Source organism: Aptenodytes forsteri, unplaced genomic scaffold (assembly GCF_000699145.1).
Source record: "Aptenodytes forsteri isolate BGI_AS27 unplaced genomic scaffold, ASM69914v1 Scaffold120, whole genome shotgun sequence".
Taxonomy (NCBI): Eukaryota; Metazoa; Chordata; class Aves; order Sphenisciformes; family Spheniscidae; genus Aptenodytes; species Aptenodytes forsteri.
Window position 1 is genome coordinate 3,010,864 of NW_008795938.1, and position 17,020 is coordinate 3,027,883.

General features: G+C 38.8%; 1 protein-coding gene across 1 annotated transcript; it reads right to left on the reverse strand.

Moving 5' to 3' along the window:
• Positions 1–620: 620 nt before the first annotated feature.
• On the reverse strand, positions 621–16,753 carry TARS (threonyl-tRNA synthetase). Its single transcript, XM_019473641.1, has 17 exons — positions 16,676–16,753; positions 15,607–15,797; positions 14,435–14,558; positions 13,202–13,323; positions 12,870–12,987; positions 11,937–12,001; positions 11,777–11,855; positions 11,078–11,224; positions 10,062–10,160; positions 9,147–9,313; positions 8,434–8,596; positions 7,539–7,676; positions 6,742–6,819; positions 4,127–4,227; positions 3,066–3,243; positions 2,235–2,349; positions 621–881 (listed from the first exon to the last, which is right to left on the reverse strand). The coding sequence occupies exons 1-17, from the start codon at positions 16,709–16,711 to the stop codon at positions 733–735; spliced, it is 2,070 nt and encodes a 689-aa protein (XP_019329186.1). The 5' UTR covers positions 16,712–16,753; the 3' UTR covers positions 621–732.
• Positions 16,754–17,020: the final 267 nt, after the last annotated feature.

A 17,020-nucleotide genomic window follows, 5' to 3' on the forward strand; every position in this document is an offset into this window, starting at 1 on the left:
TACCTCTTCCAGACAGTCTTATTCCCCCTTCTACAGCTACAACGACCTTACCCGTAGAGCCAGCACATTTCAGATACTGCCTTTGGAAAAGGGTATAGTTGGCTTTGGTTAGCAGCTCGGTGCTCTGTGGCAGACGGCCCCGTGTCCGGAGTGTCACGCAGTGAGAGCTGAGACACTCCCAGAGGCACCAACCACTATGGAAGTGGGAGACCTCTCTTCATTTCCCCTTTTATGTGACTGGGAACTGTTCAGAGTCAATACATTTAATTGGTGTAAGACCAGCAGACAAGACTGCAAGGTATCACTTTCCTTGCTAAAGGAGACACTCTAAAAGCTGCTACAGCACATGGTTACTATGTGGTTTCTTAAGCCTGAGGTCTTTCGTTTAACTTTCATGAAAAACATTTGTTATCAACATGTATTTTATTCTTAACAGGGTAGTTCGAATGCTATGGGTATCCCTGATTAACATTTCCATTTTCCCTTGCAGTCACAGGAAGTCATTTCATCTTGCTTCATCTGTCATTCCTCAGAGGCCAGGAAATTTTACTTCGAAGTTTGTGAAAAATTGATTTTTATAAAAAGAGACATTTCTGACTAAAGAAAAATCTCTGCTAAAATGAGCAAGAGGTCATTTGAAATATATTTCAAATCTGGTTCAGCACAAAAACTCTGTGTTAACTGAATTAGGAAAACTAGAATCTTTTTTTATGCCAGGTAGAGCAGATGGCGTTAAAATTCCTCTTCAGCTTGTCTGGAGCGAGAGCATTTCAGTTCCAGCAGTCTCTCCACAGTGTCTGCAATTGTACGCTCACCATGCACCTTGTTATCTCGGGTGCGGATGTTAACTGTTCCACTCACCTTCTCCTTTTCACCAACAACTAGAAACAACCAAGATGCAAAGGAATGAACTTAAGATTTAGCAAGCTCTTTTTTCCCCCCATTCCCTTAAAACTTAGGCATACTAAACAAACATTCTGAAAAGCTTACCAACCAGCACATCAAATCCTTCTTTGCCCTCCTCCCATCTCCCCCCACCTAGATCTGTAACACCCAATAGCCCTATTTAATCTCATATAATTTAGTAGGTTTTAGTATGTTATGAACAGCAACTTAGCAAAATATGAGTAAAGAGAAAAGTAAACCCAGTAAGTCCAGCTTAACTGACTTCTTATTAGAGAGAACTACAAAGTCAAAATGAGAAATATACATGGAGTACTCCACGGGCAAAGATTAGAAAGACAACTTGATTGTAAATAACCAATAGCTATTTGTTTTCTTTACAGAAACAGCAAGACAGTTTATTGGCAAATCCCAAAGCTATTTTACTTAAACATTAAGATACAGATACCAAAATAATATATGTATGTCTCATTACTAATCTAAATTTTATATAATATACTTGGAGGTTGCTAGAGGAGATTGTATTTCTCTGGTACCCAATCTACATTCAGTGGGACAACTCTTTGAAACAACCTCTGAGCATAAATTAGGTGAGATTTTTTTCCCTGATAGACTGATCATTTGTTTGTGTCTTGAAGGTAAAATGTGGTTGTGTCTTATCTGTATCACATGCTTAAGGTTTTAAAGAACAGAACAACTTTATTCATGATTCTATCAATTACTCTGAGGGTAGAGTTTCTCTGTCAAAGGCTCCTTCTACTCTAATGGATCCCAGACAGTTTTAGGGTCAATGCTAGAGCCTCAATTTACATGACATGACTAGCGTGGTTCTTCAAATCACATACTTCAGGGTCAGTTTCTAGTTGTCCCTGCGTCACCCTCTCGTGGAATAGTCTTCTCCTATGCATGCGTGTATAGCTCAGAAGTACACCACAGCTGAATGCAGTGAAAATATGGTGGTACTTTTGCTACACTTGAAACAAGAGCATATGTTATTGGGGGGGATGGAAAAATCGCTTAACAATCTGACTGACAAAGGGCAAGAGATTTTATATATGACTCCACATTGCTGACCAGAAGACAGCAAAGACCTTTTTCTAAAGCAGCAGTAATGCCTTGGGCCACAGTGACCTCCTTCCAGTGACAGCTATACAAGCCAGGAATGCCTATCATGCAGGCAGGAGAGGCTCTCTGGGATGGAGACTCTTAGGAGCAAAGCGACCTAGAACACTGACTACCACTCTCTGCCTTGCTCACAGAAGAAAGATCAAATCCTATGACCTATGCAAGAAAGTCAGCCAGGATAAGGTAACAAATGCACTATACATTACCCAGAATAAAGTTATACTGTGCAAGCTGAGCATTTCTGATCTTCTTGTTCAGCGTGCACCCAGGATCTACATCAACATCTGCCATTAATCCAGCATCGTGGAAGTGCTGCCTGACCTAGGAGAAAAAGTATTTGAACTGTCACTATAGGATATTCACGACAATGAACTATTTATGACTTGTAGACTTAAGCCAGTCAAGCTTATCTGACCCCTAAAACAAAGGCATCGTCATTGGCTCAGGCGTTGGAGATGAGCCCAGTTCAAGAAATGAAAACAGGTCAGCTATCATGCAAGTACATACACACTGAGTAACTAAGCAGTGATGTGAATATCTAATGTTTTGGGCTGAATAGTGATTTGAGTTTGATATTGTGAAAGGCAGCAGGATGGTGGAGCTTTCTGATTAGAAGATTTTATTTATGTATAATGCGCTTGAAAGAAATACAGGAGAAGGTCTGCTGGATGCTAAATATGCAGAGACCCATCTTCATCTTTCTTACTGCTTTTGCAAGATGCACATGGCCATGGGAGACTAGAACCTGAAGGGTAAGACAGCTTTTGAGCTAGAGAAAAAACCTAAGTTTTCCAAAAATAAAAGCCTCACAAAGATCAGCATTTGTTGTTTAGATACACAAAATGTATTTCAGGTCCTCTTTAAGATACATCTACAACTTCAGCAGCTAATTGTCACTGTAATATAAAAATGATACAATGTAATATGCAAAGACTTATAACATTTATCTGGGATAAATACTGTTAATCATTAATAACCAAGTATCCCAACTAAATACAGTATATTGGGAAAAAAAGCCCCCAAACCATATACATCACCTTTTGAGCATACTCATCACACGTTGGTCCCACTGGTACCACCATTACCTGCTGTGGGGACAGCCAGAGTGGCCATTTGCCTTCATAGTTTTCAGTTAGAATGGCAATCATTCTCTCCACAGATCCCAAGATAGCCCGGTGAATGATAACTGGTCTTGTCTTGTCATTACCGTCATGGCTGACAAAGGTGAGGTTAAAGCTTTCAGTATTTTTTTAGCATGAAAAATCCTCTTAACAGATAGGACTAAAATCTACACAAGAGATTCATAAAGCCAGCTGCTTAGATTGAGTTCAGAGGTGATGACAGCCCTATACTTGTTACAATTTATCTCCCAAAAAGAACTGTCTAAAAGAATTGCAGTGTAGACAAAGGTACTTTCTGACCTGAAGATTCAAGTTGTGTTTTACAACAGACAACAATCATAATAGAGTTGTTGAGCTTACTACTAACTAATCATGGGAAAACATTTACATTTGAGTCTTGTTATAATCAGAGGGGTCATCCCCGTCAGGTATTATACTGCAGGCAGGTAAAGATGACCTATATAAATGACTCACTGCAAGGCAGCCCAGCTGCAAAAGCAAACTTGAGAGATACACACCTTGGGCAAACAAGCTGTATGCTGCACCTGTATGGGTGGTATCATGTAGAGGCTACCATGTCTAGAATTACTAAATATCTAAGGAAGGTGGTTCAGGAGGAATTGCCCTGTGGTACACCTACGGCATGTCTCTTCGGCAAGCAAGTAGAACCAACCCTCTTGATTCTTGGGGCTAATTTCTCTTCTACCTAAAGTGTTTGCTCAAACTGGAATAATAAATCTACTTTTCAACGTTACCATTTGCCTCCATAGTTTTCAGTTAGAATGGCAATCATTCTCTCCACAGATCCCAAGATAGCCCGGTGAATGATAACTGGTCTTGTTTTGTCATTACCATCATGGCTGTGAAGAAAGGTGTGGTTTTTTTAAATATAAGGTTTTTTCTTGATGTAAACATGCCTGTAACTGACAGGAAAGTTAGATTATATAGCAATTAAAACCACCAGCCTCTGTGCTTACCTGACAAAGGTGAGGTTAAATCTGACTGGCAGCTGGAAGTCGAGCTGGATTGTAGCACATTGGTGGTAGCGGCCAATGGCATCTTTAATCTGAATGTCAATCTTCGAAACAAGACACAAACTTTTACTACAGTGTAAGATACAAGCATGCCTCTCTGAAAGCAAACTCACTATTTTAAGATGGAAGGTTTCACTCAATGCAGAGGAACTATATGTGGTTTTAGACAACATACTTTTACTTCAGCCTACATTAGGACTTAAATGATTTGCAGGTTCTGATGCAAAAAATGTTAGAGCTAAAAACAGGGTGAGCAAGTAGAGGGACATTGCTTCAGGGGGGAACTACCTTTAATACCTCAGACTATTTATTGAATTTCAATCTGGGACTTTCATGGGCCTTTTCACTGAATGAATTCAGCAGCACCTAAGTGCAAGTGCAAGATCAGAACTGAACATGTCTCACCAAAAATGAGATTTCTTCAACCTCAAACTGGCAAACTTACACTGCTTTATTATGCAGTATTTGAATACTTTGTAGCTTATGTTACAAATTCAGGGCATGAACTTGGGACGAGAATCCTACTGCTAAATAGTCCACTTGCCAGTAGGGATCGTATTAATCAATTACGCTTGTTCTGACTAGGAGCATCTACAGTCAAGCGTATTCTTTCTATTGCATCTTAGACTTTAATCCTGAGTACACTTATAATAGAAGTTAGACAGAGAGATGGATAGAAAACAGTAGATTTATAGTGTCCCGACCTCATTTATTTATCACGTTGTTCTCTTAGTCATCATTTTACCAGTATGGCTGGTAAATGTTGGGGCTGTGTGCCTTATTTTAATTTATGTATCAAACAAACAGATCAGTGTTTTATTAACTGAAGTTCTAAATGTCTTTCAATTTTGCATTCAGAAGCCAGAGTTTATCATATTTCAACTACTCACCAAAGAGCTTCTATCAAAATAAATTATTCACAACCTTCTTTAATTTCAAATCACCCAGTTAGAGAGTAGAAAATAAAAAATCCAAGTAGTTTAAAGGTACCCTAGATGTAGAGCTTAACTTAAAAATGTAATTTTAACTAGTTTCCATTAAAACCAGTGCAAAACGCTACACGTTTGCTCACCTTACTTTGGCTAGAGTGTGTTAGGAGCAAGTATAAAGTTAATTAAGGTTAGCAAAGGTTCCTGTAGATATTTGCCTTCTTTCAAATCAACTGAGGAAATTACTAAATCTTGTTTGCATTTCACATTATGAATGATTAGCTGCTATAACACCTTTCACCTACAACCCATAAAATGAAATTGATTCAACTGGCATACAAAGAGAGAAATCAGAATCAGTTTACTAGATGACTGAATATAGACATAAATGTAGTGTAGGTTTATTAGGAAAAGATTTACAATTAATTTTGTAAGACTCTCTGTCCTTATGCTCAAAGATATCAGGAAATTTCTGGAAAGCCCTACTTAATCTGTGCAAACTGAAGAGACAGCTTTAAAAAAACCCAACAAAACCACAAAACCAATGCAAGGGGCTTTTTAAAACACCAAAACCCACCAGCAACTCAATGTAGCTACAAAACTGTGCCAGTAAAAGCAACATTTTTCAAAAATTTGTTTTACCAGTAATTTTATTTTTGTTTTTGTCATGACTTAGCATTCACATACTGCCCAAAGGATTACTTCTAATGCAGCAATTGCTGTGATAATACAGATCTTACAGTGCCACCTTCTGTTCATGTCTCCCACTAAACCAATCAGCTCTGTTTAAGCAGCAAATAGTTCATACATGTAAACTGGGTTTAATTAATGAAATGAGTGTTAAAGCTATGTGAAAACCAGGATCACAGAGTATTATTTCTCTCTCAAGTATGTCAGAGTTTATGTATCTGGAAAAACACAAAATTTCAGCCATACAGCATCTTAAAATGGTATTAGATACTATAAAAGAAATCCCCTCTTCCTAATCCCAGCTCTTAACAATCTCGGCTTGTACCAGGTCATCAGTTTAGGTATCAGTTTTGTTCTATAACCTCCAGCCAAACCTAAAAAGCACCAATGCTTTAGAAATGCATACTGACATTGAAAAACTTAGTTATAATGTTACACTGGAAGGGAATGTGCAGGACAATAAGTGAAAAATAGCAGTTGTCTTTACCAAGAAGATCACGAATAAAACCCAAGAGCATCACCGTACTATTTTCTCCCCCTTTCTCATAGTAAGATATGAAAAACATTCTTTATGTATTAACAGCATTTAGTGTCCATCTATATTTGTTTAATTAACTTAGAGCAGAATGCTAACTAGATGGGAGACTTTGTCTCCATCAGGTATCTATTTGAAGTCATCTGGCAAACATTCTGCACAAATAGATGCCCAACACTTGTCTTTCTGGGGAAAGCAACATTTAGCATCATTTTGTAAACACATGAAGACTCTGAGTTTTTTTCTGCTCATCCACTATACTGCAAAGAACAGTATTTGCATGCTACCCCTACTGCCAAGATTACGGTAGTATCAATGGAAAGCGAGGAATTGTGTAACTTTCGTCTGCCTCATCCAAACAGAACTAAAAGCCTAACCCAGCTAGGGGTTAGCAACATACTAACCTTAGGTCCATAGAAAGCTCCATCACCAGGGTTTAACTCCCACTTCTCACCAAAGTCATTGAGGCTGTTTTCCAGTTGCTAGAGATAAAGGACACATACACTCACTGTTTTTCAAACATTTGCTGTCTTTCCATGTTACAGCATCAGATCAGCATGCTGCTACAGATACGTGACGCTACCAATTCTCTGTACTTCTCAGTTACTGCTGCAACTCATTTATTTTCTTAAAAGGGAAAGTTTTGGAAGAGCCCCAGCTAAAAAAAAAAAATTAGTCCAAATTTAAACCAACAAAATCAATGCATTCCTTTTGGAAGAGGCCAAACAAGCAGCATTAGCTAAGATGCAAGAAATTTTTATGCTAGATTCAAAGTTTGTAGATAATATTGAGAGGGGATCCACCCTGATACAACTGATGTCTATTCCTGCCCTATCTCCTCCCCAGCATTGCACCTGCAGGGGCTAACCCCATCCCTTTAATCATGAAAGCAACCCAGCTTTTGGAAGATGGCTCTAAGTCTTATTACAGGGGCTGCCAGAATTGGTTCTTTTTTTTTTTTTTTTAATTATCAAAAAAATACAAGGAGGGAGAGGAGAGAGATAATTTGATTCTGACGCGGAGATTGCTTCTGTATGGAGACTAAGCTATTTACAGCAGCCAGACTGAATTGAAGACAGTTATTAAAGTTATATTGCTCATGACCAGCTGTCACTGTACCTCCCAGAAGGCAGTATGTTCTTACAGGACTTCCAGCTGCAGCCTTGCTTTCATATAAAAAGTTAATAAAACTACTGTTTACCTTTTCAGCTTGATTCCACACTTCAATATCTCCCAGGTACTTTTCAGGACGAGTGGAGAGATTCAGTTTAAAGGAAAATCCAAAGACATCATACACAGTACGCAAGAACTGCAGACAACTCTTTATCTCCTCTTCAATCTTTATGAGAATAGGAAAAAAGTCTCAAATATGGAAAAATCAGTTAATCTGATTTTAATACCCAATTTCATTTAACAGCAGCCCATACCTGCTCCATAGCACAGAATATGTGAGCATCGTCCTGCTGGAACCGACGTACTCGAGTGAGTCCTGTAAGAGCTCCTGACAGTTCATTGCGATGCAGAACACCAAAATCAGCCAACCGTAATGGCAGCTCACGCCATGATCTTGGACGATGATCAAACATAAGGCTGAAGGAAAAGTTTATTACTTGAAGCTCATTCAGAATCAAAATTCTGCAAAGAACAGCCAATGAGGAGCAGCCAGTACCTAAGCAGATGCCCATAATGCCAATGATGTAATCTGAATACAACCATCATTCAGATCTAGTTTTGTCAGGAAAACAAATGCAGATATCCTTTTATAGCTGGTAGGCTTCCCCCACCTCACAGAGAGAAGATAAAACAGCTCCTAAAACTGAGCATTAAAACCTGAATGCCTAAGTTGCCACAAAATTGACAATGCCCCAGTATCTATTTTGGATATCCATTTCATAGTACCAAGGTAATCTTCAGGTCTAAAACACAGTCACTGTAATGATGGAAAAATGACATTTCTCAGTGTCTCAAGTAAAGAGAGCATGCAGACAACTCTTATCTCCTCTTCAATCTTTATGAGAATAGGAAAAAAGTCTCAAATATGGAAAAATCAGTTAATCTGATTTTAATACCCAATTTCATTTAACAGCAGCCCATACCTGCTCCATAGCACAGAATATGTGAGCATCGTCCTGCTGGAACCGACGTACTCGAGTGAGTCCTGTAAGAGCTCCTGACAGTTCATTGCGATGCAGAACACCAAAATCAGCCAACCGTAATGGCAGCTCACGCCATGATCTTGGACGATGATCAAACATAAGGCTGAAGGAAAAGTTTATTACTTGAAGCTCATTCAGAATCAAAATTCTGCAAAGAACAGCCAATGAGGAGCAGCCAGTACCTAAGCAGATGCCCATAATGCCAATGATGTAATCTGAATACAACCATCATTCAGATCTAGTTTTGTCAGGAAAACAAATGCAGATATCCTTTTATAGCTGGTAGGCTTCCCCCACCTCACAGAGAGAAGATAAAACAGCTCCTAAAACTGAGCATTAAAACCTGAATGCCTAAGTTGCCACAAAATTGACAATGCCCCAGTATCTATTTTGGATATCCAGGTTTCATAGTACCAAGGTAAGCTTCAGGTCTAAAACACAGTCACTGTAATGATGGAAAAATGACATTTCTCAGTGTCTCAAGTAAAGAGAGCATGTAGACAGCAAGACTCATAATTACATCACTCCTGACAGCATGTCACATCTGGATACCTGAAGATAGCCATCTTTACAATTAAGCAGGCAAAAGAAACAGACTTTTTTTTTTTTTAATCAGCATCATCTTTGGTAAACTGGATTTGCTATGTATTTACCAGTGCCCTGGACAGTTCATAGGCTTCAGAGCAAAGATTTCTTTCTCCACTTCAAAGGAAAACATGTTGTCACTGTAATGCTGCCAGTGCCCTGAAGTCATCCATAGTTTGCTGTTGAAAACATTTGGAGTGACAACCTCCTGGAATCCACGTTTTCGATACTCACTCTGAAACAAGAAACCCAGTACATAAAATAACTAATAAAGCAAATGAAAGTAATGGTACGCAAGACTTCAGTCTGCAGCCATAAAAATATAGACATGCTGCCCTACAAAAGTCCATGACTCGAGAAGAGAAGAGGAAGAGAGAAGAGGAAGAGGAGAGAAAAATTCAAGTTGGACGTGCCAGGATACATCCCTTCCACCAGCACCACCTTCCCCCCAAACAATCCCTTTGTAGTAAGCAAGAAGAACAAGTTTCTTCCCTGCAAGCAAAGCAGCAGTCTCTAATTATTCAATGACACTTGATAGTACATTGCAGCCCAAATATACCATAGTAAGACAGACTTTAAATATTACAACAGGAAGATCAGGATTTTTTTCTTCTACACATAATTTCATAAAAAATAATTCTACAAGGCCAAATTTAGTAAGTTTATTAAAACAAGTCAATATGCATCAATGGAACAGCTGTAGTGTGAGCTTAGCTGTACTATTAGATGTCAAAGAACATAAAGCATCATTATGACTGCTTTAACTGCAGGTATAAAGTATTGATAAAAACATAACTTAGCAGAGATTGTGACAAGACCAATACAAAGAAACCAGGTTTCTTTAGTTCCGTGGCTTACAGAACTAAGAGATCAAACTAACTTGAAATGAAGGGCTGTTAGTACTATTATATGTAGCATGCTGTTACATATTTTTCTAAAATTAAGCTATTTCTTCTATAAGATTTCCAAAAGACATTACTTACCCGGATGAATTCAATTAATGTGTTATAAATGTAAGCTCCTTTTGGCAAGAAAAAACAGCTACCAGGGCTGAGCTCATGAAAGAAAAACAGTTCTTGGTCCTGCACAAAAATAGTATTTGAAAAACTTAGTATTTGTACACCACGTTTTTCACTTAACATTCACAAATGAATTACTGACTGACTGGGTATCACTAATGAAAGTTTTTTAAAAAAAACACTAAAAAAAAAAAGCAGCATCAATAGATCAGACACATTTTCACTAGTATTTCTATCTCCATCAGTACTTATGGGGAAGGAGATTGTTGTTTCCTGTTTCATTACTGATGCTCCAAAACTTCACGTTTATGTGTAACTCCTAACTGTGCCCCCACAGCTCCCTTTGTACATTGACAAGTAGTGTTTAGTTCTGCTTCTGCAACTCTCTAATTATTTGCACACAACTGAATGTGTGAACTGTAGTTGGCTAATGTTGTGAAAAACTGCACATGCTTGAGGACTGCATATAGTGAATTCTTCTGTATATTTTCCTGATATCCTAGCAGCAGACCTTGTAATAGTGTTCAGGACTATCAATTATCTGACCGGGGTTTCCATCTAGAAAACAAAACCAAAAACCAACCAACCAAAAAACCATAGAATGTATTACAGATTCTGAAATCACACAGAAGAAAAGAACTGTGAGTGAACACGCTGCAGGAAACTGCATAGGAATGACCACTGCCTGCAGACTAAGTGTTCATGTTTTGTAGACCGAAGTGTTCATGTTTTGTTCTGATTGATCTGTGGAATAAGGATGTCATCATGTTTAGAACAGCGAAAAGGCTAAAAAGAAGTTATTTGCTTTAGGACTTTTGATGCTCTTCGAGAGAAAAGTACCTGACTTTGCAACTTAACTGAAAATACAATTGTGTCACATCTTGGTTGTGGCAAGTATACGCTGTCTTCGAGATGCTTCTAGTTAAGGGGTTACATCCACACAGTGTTTGTGAAATACGTTACCAGAAAAACTGTCTCACCCGCCCAATTTTTCTGTGATCTCTGCTTTTAGCCTCCTCCTGGAATTTCTCCCATTCCTTCAGCATTTTTGCATCTGGGAATGAAATTCCATAGATCCGCTGGAGGGATTCCATATCAGCCTTGCCTTCCCAATAGGTAGAAGAATTCTGCATGCAAAAAATAAATGAAACATTGAAGAAAAAGGAGCCTCCACATTTTAGTACTACTGCCTGCTATGAAAAGGCATGCAATTATTAATAAATCACTATACTTAACGTAGAACAACTAAGGCATAAGAAGAGTTTTCATCTTAAATTCAGAGCACTGATTAGAAAAATCCAGAAAGAACAGGTGAACAGAATATGTAAAAATGGTTTCAAGCTCTCTCTTGTCTTTTTTTAAAGCCTATTTGCTCTCCGTGTAGCCATCCTATTCCAACTGTTTATTCACACTCAGCTATAGTTGATACAGTTCAACCAAGCCTTAAACCACATTCACGCTCCTATCTGTGCTAGGAGTGCAGGCCCTGGACACCTAATTGGGCTTCACACCGTTTGAATATCATTCTAGCACACAACCCTTTCCCAATTTGTTACACTGAGTTTTTGGCCAGGTTACCCATTTCACAGTACATTCTTGGATAAGCCACCATAGTATTGCCCAAAGACAGCAACACATTTTCAATGAAAACATTTTTCGAAAGCAGTTTCAGCAGTTACCTTATGAATTTTTATGGTCTTTATCTTGCCAGTATGTCTGACATGAGGCCCTCTGCATAAATCTATCAAGGGACCACACCTAAGAATAGGAAAACATGAATTTGGTATATTTCATCCTAGAAAGATATATCCAGCAACATTATGGTGCGTGCATAATTACCTGTATACTGTTGTAGTTGGAGTATTGACCTTCTCATTCAGGATGCGACACTTGAATTTATTATACTGAAAAGAAAAGCAGCACACATATTTGTTAACTACTTGTTAAGCAAGAGAACTGGCCAGCAGTTTAAATTATTTGCAAACCTGATGCTATGCTGCATCAAAAGAGGATTATGAAAGAAAGACAGACAGACAGACAGATAGTCAAGTAGTGGAGCAAGCTGCCCAGAGAGCAGCCTGTGTAGTCTCCATCCTTAGAGGTTTTGAAGGCCCAGCTGGACAAGCCCTCAGAAACCTGGTCTGACTTCAACACTGACCCCACGTCCTCTGCGTGAGCTTGGACTGGAGACCTACGGAGGCACCTTCCAACCTGAATGACACTATGATTCTCCTAATGTCCTAACAGAGAAAACTGAGTAACATCTATCTCAGGAATGCCAGAAAATTATTTGCAGCTAGGTACTAAAGAGAAAGGATCAGCTTTTAGTGTTGCTTGGACTTTCTCAGAAGTCCTCATTCTAAAAAATGTTTTATGAAGCTTTCTGAATGCATCAGCACATGCAGTTATAGTATCACCACAGCATTTTACTAACAGCCAATATAATATAGGCATATAACATAATTGCATGTAATATATTGCAAACTTACACCTGTCAGAAATAAATGAAAAATGTGGCTTCAAAGATTTTGCGAAGGTCACCCAGGGGAAGAATGGGTGCAGAAAATCTAATGCACATTCCTGAAAACCTAAAAATTACACCTTCACTCATTTTTTTTGTTAAATATCACAAATGAGCTTATAAGAACGTATCACCTTAAAAAGTTAAATTGACAGACCATCCTCTACGACTAACAGAACATGCGACTAAAGCTACAAATACTTAGAGAGTAACTGCACGATGCTAGAAACAACCCTCTAAAAACAGCCTACCTTAAACATTTCAAGTAGGGTTTCCTTCTTAACTTCCAGTCTTTCAAAGACTTGTTTTTCCTTCATTATCTTTTTGCATAATGTTTCCAAAGCAGAGAAGTCATTACTTGATACGCCCCTAAAATAAACACACACAAAAAAGTGAATCATTCTTGCTTCCACTTGCAATTTCTGATCCAGTTGCAATACACTAACTTGTGGATGGGACACACTGCAAAGAACAAAGCAATCTGCAGTAGTGCAGATGACTTTGTTCCAGAAACAAGCAGGTAACAGAAATTTTGCTGTGACTGCCATCCCCCAGCTCCTAAAAAGAAAAATACAAAACCTACCCTTCCTCAAGGAACATGTCATAATAGAATCCATTTTCTATTGGTGGGCCATAGCACAAACAGCCACCATAGATTCGCTCCATAGCTTCACCCATTATGTGAGCACTTGAGTGCCAATATACCTAATGGAAGTAAAAAAAGAGAGGATCAGTCTGAATACGCACAATGCATTTCTGAGTATTTTATTTAAAACCTTTTCTGAAACACTTGCTTTTAAGGATACTTGATGCAGATCCCACATTAGAGCAGTCTGTAGAACAGAACTGACCTGCCCAGCAACACTCTCATCTTAAGCACCAATATTTCCAAAAAGTAACACTGCAAAATTGTTTACAGCCTGGTAGCAAATAATTCTTATTTTCAACTATTGTTGAAATGATTCAATTATTGCCAAGAAGTCAGGAAACTGATTCAGAAACTTTTTTTTCTATGAACTTCAATCAATCAGCTCTGCATAAAGACCAAAAGGTGCGCTTTCAACATAAGGCTGTGGTCCTAATCCAAAGATTTTACGCATGGGAAATCCTGCACTGAAGTAGAACAGTTCATAAAGTTAAAAATTACACTCCATCTTGTAGTACACCTGAAGTTTTGACAAATTAAAACCAAATCTATAGCACTTCAGTCTGCTTTTATTTGCACAGACCTGAAAACATCTATCTCGCAGCAGCCCTCATTCAGCCAATATGAAAACCCTAAGTTTGAATGCAAGACCTCTGTGATGAGTTTGACTGACAGCTTCTTGTACCAAATGATTTTTTCTAAAGAGAGTATTTACAAATTTACTGGCTATCCACATTTATCTGAATGAGTAGCCAAAATAAAGTATGTACTTTTGCATGTTCAAAGTAAAAGAGCAGCCTACTCAGTACCTTTATGATTGTACACAGACAGTACTTTTGTACTCAATCTTGTTTTCAAAGTCAGTGTTGAAGAGGTCAGTTCAAAACACCTACTTTACATTAATATGCAAATATAAAATTTTAACGAGAACAGACTTGACATAAACTACAGCAACTGCTAGCAGACTTGGCTACAAATACACAGAAGAACGTACATTATCTGCAGTACCATATCGCCCTTGTAAGGAAGATTAGAAAACGCAGATGGACCTACACAGCAAACCCATTCCCATCTCCTCATCTTTTGAACACAGTAAAGATGCAAGTAACTACTGGAGGCCGAGTTTAATGCAAATCCAAGGGCAAACAAATTTTGGTAGAAGATACTCACTGCTTGAGCCTCTTCATCTTCAAACTTAAGCAGCTCCAGGGTACAATCCTCCTCCAAAGGACGGTCTAGATCCCAAACCATCTTGTTCACTTTAGCAATAACAGTGTTGTCAGCTAAGCCCTGACTACAGAATAAATACATGGTATATAATCTTTTGAAATCAGCAAGTAGAAGTTCCTCAAATTTGCCCTCCATGTTGAGTAAGATTTTCAGGAGTACTCAGAGTGGGTACAACGTCATAAATAAATTCCAAATAAAGGAGCAGTTTAGCCAGTCTTGAACATTCATGAAAATGTTATTCACATCTCAGAGATGAGGGAAGAAAACTGTGCTGTATACTCAACATTGATACGTTTGTTAACATATTTGACTTAGAGGCAGCCACCTCAAAGTACTAACCTGACTTCAAAATCCTACTGCAATAAAAGACAGAGCTTCTCTTCTAAAAATTATCAAATATCATTTCTGATGTAGTAACTTTAAAATTTTGTTTCCACTAGGCAAAAAAACCTTTCCTTGATCCCAAATCACAAAAGCAAAGAAGGTTCCAATGACAAGGCACCTAAGCACAAAAAAAAAAAAAGGCATTTCACCTCTAGGAATCACCCATTTTTTGTACTTTTAACTGTCAGGGTGTCCAGTGTGCATTGTTCAAATCTACTCCACAGCAAGTTTGAGTAAGCCGGAGTTGCGCAATGCTCTTTTTGGTGGGTATCTCCCATGCAAATAAAAATGCAGTTAAGTGAAAGATACTCATACTGTTAACTCTCTCTGAAATCAATTGAAACATCACCCAGCAGTCATCTTCCCCAGGTCAATGCAAACTGGTTTGCATGTGCTAACATTCAATCTGATAGAGTAAATTTATTAGCAAACTAGTACTTAATGCAACAACAGTACTTGCGGATAAAAAATATGCAAGTAATGTGTGTCTAAAAGATCTCAATTATATTCTTAATTTTAGAAACTGTATCTTCGTAAGGCAAAAAAACTACACTCCAAAACTCAAACCCTATTGGTTACCTCCAGTTTATTATATACAAGATGCCTTGAGAAGAGTTGAGATAAATGACTAAGAGAGAAATTATACATTACCCATACCCTTACAGCCACAACCTGCAGACATAGAGCTGTCTGAAAATGACTGAGTGTATCACAGAATAGAATCATACCTAATTCCACAAGCAATTTGGTAAGGAGTAGTCTTCCAAGATTCAGCATCAACCTGCTTGCCATCGGGTAATGTAACTTTAATGGGTTTACTGTCATTTGCAGCTCTTTCTGCAAGTAGTGCATCATGTTCAGCTTTAAGTTTATTGTACATCTCTAAACGCTCATTGATAAATGCAGGCCAGGGATTCAGCTATATATCATGAATAAAGAGAAAGGAAATAATCAATGGATTATTAATCTAATATCACATTATGTCAAGAATGCAAACAGAATGGATATACTTTTCACAAGCAGCTATGTGACCATACCTATTATGTGCTATATCTAACAAATAATCATTATTACAGATTAATTATATAGTACTGATTATATAGTAATAAGACTTCAGCTTAATGAAAATTATTACTTTGAAATGTACCACTGTACACCTGTTTAATAAACTACACGTTAATAAGCTACTACATAGTTTATTAAACACCTGTTTAATAAGCTACACAAGGGTAAAAATCAATTTGAAAAGACTGTAGAAGTTCAACATAAAAATAGATTTTTCTTATTAGGTCAAAAAACTGCGGGAATACCCCTGCTCTGAGCCACCTGGACAGGAACTGACTCCAGCCTACACATCATGTAATGACATCAGGACTGTCAGCTTGGTTATACAGCTATGCAGTTGGCTCAGGCTTAGTGCTGGCTAGCAGCTGGCCCTCTCTGTGCAGTCAGAGGTATCTGTGTTTATCCACCATGAAGACGGAAAACACAGAGCACCTTACGCAGGCTTTCCTCATCCCAGAGATCCGCTGCCTACCTCCTGGTGCAAACGGGCACAGTGAAAACCATCACCAAGCAGCAACTATGGAAATCTGAGCTGCTCTCCCATTACACCAATACAACTTGGTGTAAAAAGCAACAAAGTCACTTTATGGCAAACTTTGGGAAATAAGAGAGAGTGGGAAAAGGAGTAACTGTAACGCCAGATAAAATACTTCGGAGGGATGAACTGCTGCAATGCCAGCAGTACACACGACAGCAACCAGGACAACCTCATCTGGCCCAAGGGCAGCTCACCTCCGTCCGCCCTCCATCGCCGGTCCCTTCCTTCATTTTCTTCTTTCCGCAGTCTGCCTTTTTTTCTTCCCCAGCATTTACCTGAGGAGGGCGAGCACCATTTCCTCATTCTCCAGCAGTCGCTCAAACCTACGGCGCTTTAACCCCCCCTCAGCCCCACTCACCAGGGAACAGACCCGACCTCTTCGCCCCGGGAAACCCCAGCCCAGCTCCCTGCTCTTTTACGTTCAGGTAAATCCCACCACTTTTCGACCCTGCCTGCTCCCCCAGAGCTGCGGAAACCCCCGGCGACCCGCTATAAGGGTGACGGGAAGAGGCCTAGCTCCCTCCCGCCGCTAGCAGCCG

Excerpts from the sequence above, each read along its gene's own strand:
- TARS (XM_019473641.1), bottom strand. The coding sequence starts at position 16,711 with ATGAAGGAAGGGACCGGCGATGGAGGGCGGACGGAG. Across the intron at positions 12,988-13,201 it reads GACATGTTCCTTGAGGAAGG|GGGCGTATCAAGTAATGACT; the intron begins GTAGGTTTTGTA and ends TGTTTATTTTAG. Across the intron at positions 10,161-11,077 it reads ATCACAGAAAAATTGGGCGG|GACCAAGAACTGTTTTTCTT; the intron begins GTGAGACAGTTT and ends ATTTTTGTGCAG.